The sequence below is a fragment of the Crocodylus porosus genome, unplaced genomic scaffold (assembly GCF_001723895.1).
Source record: "Crocodylus porosus isolate Cpor-Errol unplaced genomic scaffold, CroPor_comp1, whole genome shotgun sequence".
Lineage (NCBI taxonomy): Eukaryota > Metazoa > Chordata > Crocodylia > Crocodylidae > Crocodylus > Crocodylus porosus.
This window is the reverse complement of record NW_017728909.1, coordinates 22,100,266-22,108,749: the sequence shown is the minus strand read 5'-3', so window position 1 is coordinate 22,108,749 and position 8,484 is coordinate 22,100,266. Positions and strand designations below refer to the sequence as shown.

Here is an 8,484-nt window from a genome sequence, read left to right as displayed (position 1 = left end):
GCCCCCAGCCAGTTGGCGACACGTCTGACTGTGCGGGGGTCAACACCACAGCCCCCAGTTTCTTAATGAGGACGGGGTGAGAGACAATGTTGAAGACCTCCTGAAAGTCCAGGAAGACGATGTCCACTGCTACCCCTACATCTAAGGATTTGGTGACCTGGTCATAGGAGGCCACCAGGTTGGTCTGACAGGACCTGCCTCTGATGAACCCGTGTTGGTTGCCCCTGAGCATGATCTCCCCTCCGGGCCCTCGTGGACACGCGCCCGGATAACTCTCTCAAAAAGCTTCCCCAGGATCGAGGTAAGACTAACTGACCTATAGTCCCCGGGTCCTCCTTCCTCCCCTTTTTGAAGATGGGAACCACATTGGCCTCGTCCAGTCCTCTGGCACCACCCCAGAGCACCACAAGTGCTCGTACAGCCATGCCAGGGGCCCCGCAAAGACCACAGCCAATTTTCTCAGCGCTCGGGGGTGGAGATCATCTGGACCAGCTGATTTGAACACGTCCAGTCCCTCCAGACACTCCCTGACTACATCCTCCCTGACCCTGGGCCTGGGTGCGCCTCCCCTGGGGCCTGAGGGGGGCCCGGTGGGGGCTGATCCGGTCCCTGCTCAGGAAAATGGAGGCAAAGAAATCATTAAATATGTTGGCTTTGTCATCTGGTGCGATGACCAAATTTCCTAGAGTGTCCTGCAAATACCCTGTAACAAGCTTAAAGCCCAACTTAGACCAAACATCAGTCCCCAGAGGACTAAAGTCACAGAATCACAGACAAGGAGGGCTGAAGGGACCTCAGGAGGTCGCATCTAGTACAACCCCCTGCTCCAAGCAGGACCAGCCCCAGCTACATCATCCCAGCCAGGGCTTTGTCTACCCGGATCTTCAAAACCTCCAAGGATGGAGACTGCACCGCCTCTGTAGATAACCTGCTCCAGTGCTTCACCACCCTCCTGGTGAGGAAGTTTTTCCTAATATCCTGCTCATGTCTTGTGCCCTCTTTACCATTCAGCCTCAAGCCCTGGCCTATCTGAGAGGAGCCAGGGATAGCAGCTAAGCAAGCTTTTTGGGGAGACTACCTTGAGCCCAAAGCGCACAGACCCACCTCTCTGCCCAGTTGGCCAGTGCGGGGCTGGGATTACTGGTGGACCTGGGCCGTGGGGAAGGGGAGGGAGGGGAAGACTTTGGCTTGAAAACTTTCTTAGAAAAGTACTAAAACCAAAAAGGTGAAAGGGCCAAAATGTGCAGCTCTCCCAGGAATCAAGCATGAAACAGGTGTTGGCACTAAAACCCCTGCATTAAGAGAGACTGACTTCCCTGCACCATGGGGTTACACATGGAGACTACATGCCCATCTCCCACCTTGCAGAGCATCCCCTCAAAGGCCCAGCGCGACACAAACCGGTCCACATTTTGCTGCAAAGCAAAGCATCCAAACTCAAATGCGACGCATGCCCGGACCAAGCAGCAGGAGAGCTGGAGGGTGTCGGAGCCGGCCCCTGAGAGCCATTTTTTTTAGATTAGAGCAAGACAAGGAAGAGGCAGAGACCTGGCAAAGACCACTCACTAAAATGCGATTTAAACATGTTTATTAACAATTCAGCCACCAGGGGCTTCCTGACAAGTCTGCAGGTGACACACTGCAAGCGCTGGAGAACCGAGGGACCCTGACAGACGGAGGAGCTGGCCCAGAGACAAGAGGATGAGGTTCAGCGGAGGCAAATGCAAAGTGCTGCACCTGGGGGAGAATAACCAAAAGCACAAAGACAAGACAGGAGACGACTGGCTGGGTAACGGTGATGCCGAGAAGGATCTGGGCTTTGGTGCATTGCACATTAAACAGCAGTCAGCAGTGCAATGCTGTCCTCCCCAAAACAGCAGCTGTCGTTCGGGGCTGTATCAATAGGTACACTAGGCAGCAGTACCAGGTGTAGTGAAGTATTAAGTGACGGGGACAGTGTTACTTAACTCGGTGCTGGTTAGGCCTCGCAGAGTACGGTGTGCTGTAAAACACATGCACATTTTAAGGAGGATATGGAGAAGATGGAGACGGTCCAGGGGCAGGTGACAAAAAGGACAAAGCAGCTGGGAGGGAAACGGTAGGAGGAAAAGTTGAGGGAACAACATTTAGCTTGGAAGAAAGGAGATGGAGGGTGGCCGGGTACAAGCGTTCAAATCCCTGAAAGGCCATCAAGGACAGAGAAGGACTTTCCACCCTTGCTGCAGAGAGCAGGGTGCAAAGCAACAGCCTGAAATTGCAGCCAAGTTGATTTAGATTTGACCTCAGGACAAACACCCTTGCTGCAGGAGCCCTGGGCAGGGAGGATCGAGGAGCAGCGTCCCACAGACACACTTACACACTCGCTCTCGTTCACGGGGCACTTCCCAGGACATCAGCTTAAATGCAGACATTAGCAGCTTCCCATTCACAGCGACAAGGAAAGACAGCAGAGTTTTTAGCTCCACAAAAGACTCAGCAAAAGGAGGAGAGGACAAGTTCACAGGCCTCCAGGGAGGAGCAGAAACCTAAAAGGACACAGCAAGAAGATGAACAGACTGGCAGACACACGCGTAAACAGCAGGCCCCAAAGCACCTTTGTGCCAGTGGTCTGCCTGATCCGAAGGTTCATCACAAACCCTCGGTCTGCACTCCTAGAAAAGTACGCCTGGAAGAGCCCTCCAGAGGTCACAACTGGTCCAACCCCCCGCCTGAGGCAGGATCAGCCCTGTGCAAACCAGCCCAGACACATCCTGGTCTATCCTAGCTCTAACGGTACACAATCACCCCTGCCCTCAACCACAAGGCAGAGCACCGAGGACTGGCTGTGTCCTGTTGCTGAAATACACTCGAGAGAGGACTACACGCCCTGCGACAGGGGAAGGCACCCTGGGTTACTACTGGCCTGCTGGAGAACCTGGGACAAACTGCATCCCTCCCTGGTGCCTCAGCTTCCTCGTCAATGAAATGGGGAAAGTGGCATAGACCTCTTTGGGAAAGGGCTTGGGGACCTGCCAATAGAAGTGCTGTCTGGACCTCCCTTCACCGCAGCAGTAGCTCGAGGCGTCACACGAGTGTTTAATTATTTACTCGATTTCTATGCTGCTCTTCCTCCCAAAGGCTCAGGGCAGCGAGCGTTGCCAGCTCCTGCCCAGGGACATTGCTAATGGAAGCTAAGCAGCATTTTAAACTCACGCTAGTTGGCTCGTCAGGATGCACGGATCAAAGCCCAAGCGCTCCCGACGCTCGAGCTACTAACGAGGAGAGGTGCAGCTGCAGGCGACAGCTCAAGTTAGCACAACCGATCCGGGCTCGTCTGACTGCAGCCGTCAGCTCAAGCTGGCTCTCGGCGTGGGCACTGGAGCCATCGGGAGGGCTTGCTGGGCAGCTCCGAGGCACTGCAAAGAGCTTTGCGAACATGCAACAAAACCAGTGACGTGATCGACCTTGCAGCTTCTCCCTCATTTTTCTCGGGGGTGGAAGGTTTCTTTTCCTTCCCCAGAGGCAGTGGGTGAAGGCAGCAGCCCAGGCTGGGGATGGGGACAGGTGCCAATGCTCCTGTCGGGACTTAAAGCTGGAGGGTCCTGGCTAGAGGGTCTTCCCCCTCCACTCAGGGTCAGCATCAATTGCCCATTTGGGGTCAAGAAGGAATCTTTTCCCCCCCTATTCAGATTGGTGCAGACTGGGGGGTTTCCATTGCTCTGCAGGAGAGGCATGGCCCTGCTTGGGATCTCTAGAGTACATGTTAACAACGGTGGCCACTGCGGTCCCCTCCCCCTGCTTTTCCTGTGGCAAGTTCAAATGTGATGTCAAGGTTGACAGCAGTTTTACTAGGGTGCAGAGGATGGGCTGGTCTGAGCTGGTTTGCACAGGGCTGAGATGCAGATCCTTTCCAGCCCTGCTTCATTACGATCCTACGATTCTCCATTCTCTCAGCATGCAGGGAGGAGACCGGTGCTCTCATTTCCCAGGGGTTTCTTGGGGAAAGCCATAAAGCAACCCAGGTGATTTCACTGAAGCTGCTGCAAGGGCAAGTCATGCCGAAACGTGGGTCCGCTCTTTTCTGGTTTCATTTTTAACAGTTGCCCACCATCTATAGTGCATGCAGCCATCACTACCAAAGGCACGGGGGCATGACCACCACCTACATGGAGTTTAGCCAGTTTGAAAAGAGATACGGCAGAAGAAACCACACCTAAAAGACCAGAGACCCCATCATCCCTTCTGTTCAATCTACTAAGCTTTTTACAGTTCATGGGAAAAACTTGCTCTTCAATTTTCCAAAACTGCTAACAAATCAAAACATCAGTTACTTGCACGTCTCTGTTCACACATACGGCAAGGGAGCATCAGGAAGGACGCCCATGAATCTTGTTTTAAATTCCCCAAAGAGAGGAAAGTGTCAGGGACTTCTCCTTCCCCCTCTGCTCCAGAAGGGAGCTGCATTTCTCCATCGCTCTCAGCATCACCACTTGCAGCTTATATTCTTTGCTGAGGATTTGCAGCAGCAAGGACACTAAAGGAGTTTGGAAATGGTGGAGTTGTTGGCAGACTACAGCGAGGCCTCTGAATTTGTTACTACGATTAATACAAATAAATTGCACTAAGAACCCAGTACTGCTAAAAGATAATTTATTAAAGACTGTCCTATCATTTCCCGCTACGATGGCACATACAATGATTAAAAATCAGAAGGATAGCTCCGAGATTTGAAGAGTGCAGTTATAGTACACCAGCGACAACAGCGAAGCGGGTCTGCAGGTCCCAAGATTTCTACAAGCAGGTTCGTGTAGTACAGGATCCGTATCATACAGCTGTACAAGTGTCAGAGAAAAATAGAAAATAAACTACAAAAGGAATCACCTTTTGAGAGGCAGTCCTCGAAGGTCCTGACTGTGCTACGGTACGTTGTGTGCAAGGACCAGCGGATTCCCCCTTCCGGGTCCAGCGTGCGACGGCTGCAGTTAAGAGGAAGGACACGCAGCTGGGTGCCACTGCTGCTCTGGCTCTCCTGTCCAGGGATTTCAGGCAGACCGTGCTCCTGGCACCCAGGCGACGTCTCACATTGCCAAAGCAAGCTGGACCCTCCTCTACTCTAGTGCAAAAATCTTTCTGGGGCGACATGAATACACAAAATGACAGACAATCCTACTCAGACAAACCATTCCTCACATGGCCAACAGCAGCTCCACTGTTCAGAGCAAGGCCCTTGGCACTTCCACCTGCGCGTGTGGGTGCAACGGTGACGGCTGTGCAATATTGGCTGCTTGCTCTCGGGCAGGTCGTCACCGCTGCCTCCCCAGCAACGAACCCTCCACAGAGACGAGACACGGTGGGAATCCAGCAATTCAGCTCAGCCCCCAACCTCCCGCATATATGATGTCAAGAAAAGCAACTGGCAGTGAAACGCTGAATTTCAAAGATATGTGAAGAGCAGCCACAAAACTCGCTGTGGCCACAACGCTGGTTCCAGAGGTCACTGCTAGCCAAAGCGCGATTCTTGGGATCTAGCAGCCTGCAGCAGCCCTCTGGCTAACACAGAGGTCCTGACACCGTGCAGGGAGGCTTGCTTTCTCCATGAGCCACCCAAGTCATCAGCAGGGCAGCCGTGATCAGCGCCGCACTCATCACCTTTGCAGCCCTCACCTGGGCGACTGCCCGAGCCCCCGCACTCTTGACCTGCTGGTCCTTGCTGTGCTCTCAGCAGCATATCCTGGGTCAGATATTCACTCAACCTGTCCAGTCTGAGACCCGTGCAGGTAGTTTTGGCAGGCGCTGAGGTGTGCAAGAGTCGTGCTGGAATGTATTGGTGTTCCCTACACAAGGGCATCCTTCAGAAACTGTAGGATACATGAACAGGATGACAAGACAAACCCAAATCACTGTCCTCCTCCAACTACATGCTGCTTGGATCTCTTCCCTGGTTTGATTTTGAAAAAAATTCTTAACATCTGCCAGCTTTTGAGGATAAAAATCACAGTGCTCCATCTCACCAGCCCCTGGTAGAAAACAACATACTTCCACAAAAGCAGAATTGGCATCTTCAAGACAAAGCGCGTCTCCATCTCTAGGGCATCTGACCCAGCTATTGAAAAATAAATAATTCATATCGGATTGGTGGAGGGGTTCCCCGCACAGCACACACGCACTACTGGAGCTGACCAAAGATAACGTGAAAAACCTCATGGACTCAATGAAAGAAAAATGGTTGAACACTTGCACATGTTGGCACAAGGCAGAGGGTGGGGGGATATGGCCAGGCCCAGCTCAGGTGCCTTCCTCTGTGGAGCGGGACTCAGATTTCAGTTTCACAAACTCCCTGGCCACTTCATCGTTGGTCCTTTGCGAGAGGATCCTCAGGACGGTGAGCCCCGTCTCATCCATGTGGACGCGGCGCCCCAGCGGGCACCAGCAGGCGCAGCTGCCTTTGTCCGCTATGTCTCTGAGCTGCATCACAGCGATGCCCAGCACCCGGTCCTCCCGCGCAAAGCAGTAATCCTTCACGCAGACCTGGAGCTCGTAGGCATCAGGGCCATCTTCGTTTCCCAGGATGCTGCAAACGACACACGCGTGGGATTTGGATTAATACAAAATGTTTACTGCCACCTTCAGTGACTGTGTTCAAGTGACCCAGCAGGATTCGGGGGACAGCCCCTGGATCTGTCACCCTGGACACCGTATTGCCATGCAAGTTTTAGGGTCCTAAAACAACCCTAGAAACTGCACTTATAAGGAAAACCTTCAAAACCAGGGCACTAACAAACACTGCAAAATAAGGCTCGGGGGTTTTTTAAAATGATGGGTCAGGGCCACCAACCTCTATTTTAAAGCTCTTTTACATCTTTTCATTTGATGCTTATGTTCAAAATGCAGGTCCTGTCTATCCTGAGAGACTCTATGATCACTTAAAAAATGCTTTTAAAAGTGCGAGAGCCAAGAGTCACCCCAGGACTGAAAGGAGAGCTAAGGAAGAAAGAAGGGATTTTCTGGCCAGCCTGTTCAAACCCCAGCATTTTGTTTTGTTGAGGCCTCTTAAATTTTACTGACTGATCCTCATTTTGGAGCAAAGTGGCCGCTGTCCGGAGCTCCACACCTCCCCTTGCAGGTGGTGGTCGATATCCCCCGAGACCTCCAGCAGCACCAGGAAGGAGCTTCACATTCCTGGTGTTTCTAGAAGTGAAAGCTAGCAAACGACACACACGTGGGAGCTGGATTAATACGAAATGTTTACTGCCACCTTCAGTGGCTGTGTGCAAGTGACTGACCCAGCAGGGTTCTCTTAGAAAGAGCCACAGGGCCTTTGCGCTACCAGAGCAGCAAAGAACAACAGGCTCCGTTTTCAAAGGCCTTTGAGGGGTACCTCTAGCCCTTCTCGCTCTAATTAGGCAGCCGGATGGAGATCAAACCTGCTGTTCTTTGCAGCTTTGAAGGGAAGACCCCTTTGTATTAGTGAAAGCCAAACAAAAAAGGCCAGCTACCAATGTTCAGACCGGCGGCACGTCTAGCAAGGGGAGAAGATGGTATCCTTGGAAACAGGTTGACCGAGCAAGCTGCCCCGTGCAGCAGGTCAAGGTGGAAATGAATGGACAGAGCTGGATTTATTTATGCTAGCGACTCTCAGCTTCATCTCCAGCAACGGGCTATGAAGCTCATTAAAATAATGCATCGTAGCATAGCAGACTGAGAAGCAGGGATGCCCAGGAGGTGCGTTTCTACAAGGAATCGATGGCTGCTCTTTACAGGCGCCACGTGTTGTTCTCCATCCCGTAGACAGCAACCATTCAAAGCGCTCATGGCCCAGGTGGACTTCTGCATGACGCTCTGGACCCGCCCGTGCCCGACCCACAAGTGGGCTGGGCTCTGGCTTTCCCAGAAGGCCCCTCTGCCCATCTCGCACACTTACAAGTGAAACGTCTCGTTGTACTTGGGAGCCCAGTTGTTGCTCTTGGACTTGGTTGTGAACTTCCTCTTCTTGTCGCTTTGATGGGGTCCAATCATGGTGACTTCAACAAAGGGGCGGAACATGCCAGACGTCTGCCACTTCAGGTCGTTGGCTGCCACGACTGGTGAAGAGAAAGAAAATCATAGCTCAGAGGCCAGTAGGGCTGGATGGGCTCTCTTTGCATTTGCTCTTTCAGATTCACTGGACAGCTCCTAGCTCTGATCTACTCGTGACAGGGACACATGCAACAACTCTGGGTGACAGCCTTCCCAGGCACTTATTTCACATCACCTGCTCCAAAAGGTGCTAAGGTCTTGCACTTTGACTGAGGTCAGGGTGTTTTTATGCTAAACAAAGGGAGTGCTTTCTAGTCATGCTTTAATGTCTGCTAGAGGGAATTCAGTACTTACGAAAGCAAGAGGCTGACAGCGCATGCGACAGGGAGAAGTCAGGCAGCAAGGAAGCATTTGTACAGCTTCAGACATGCTGCTCTGACAATGCACCTTCATGCAGACGTCATAGATTTCATAGACATCAGGGCTGGA

The 8,484-nt window shown here is 52.3% G+C and overlaps 1 protein-coding gene and 1 long non-coding RNA gene across 6 annotated transcripts in view; both read right to left on the bottom strand.

Moving 5' to 3' along the window:
• Nucleotides 1-2,458: 2,458 nt before the first annotated feature.
• LOC109308195 lies at nucleotides 2,459-3,377 on the bottom strand. 2 transcript variants are annotated; one of them, XR_002100528.1, is made up of 2 exons: nucleotides 2,915-3,377; nucleotides 2,459-2,525 (listed from the first exon to the last, which is right to left on the bottom strand). It is a non-coding gene; the product is annotated as an uncharacterized LOC109308195 (long non-coding RNA). The 2 variants fall into 2 exon arrangements; XR_002100529.1 differs by having other exon boundaries at nucleotides 2,985-3,374.
• A 1,235-nt stretch (nucleotides 3,378-4,612) lies between these two features.
• Nucleotides 4,613-8,484, bottom strand: part of UNC13B (unc-13 homolog B) — a 315,070-nt gene continuing 311,198 nt past the window's right edge. For all 4 annotated transcript variants that reach the window (XM_019531900.1, XM_019531901.1, XM_019531898.1 and 1 more), the window contains 2 exons: nucleotides 7,901-8,060; nucleotides 4,613-6,550 (listed from right to left, as the gene is read on the bottom strand). In XM_019531900.1, the coding sequence (XP_019387445.1) occupies nucleotides 6,265-6,550; nucleotides 7,901-8,060 (446 nt within the window). In that variant the 3' untranslated portion in view covers nucleotides 4,613-6,264. The remainder of the gene's footprint in view (nucleotides 6,551-7,900; nucleotides 8,061-8,484) is intronic.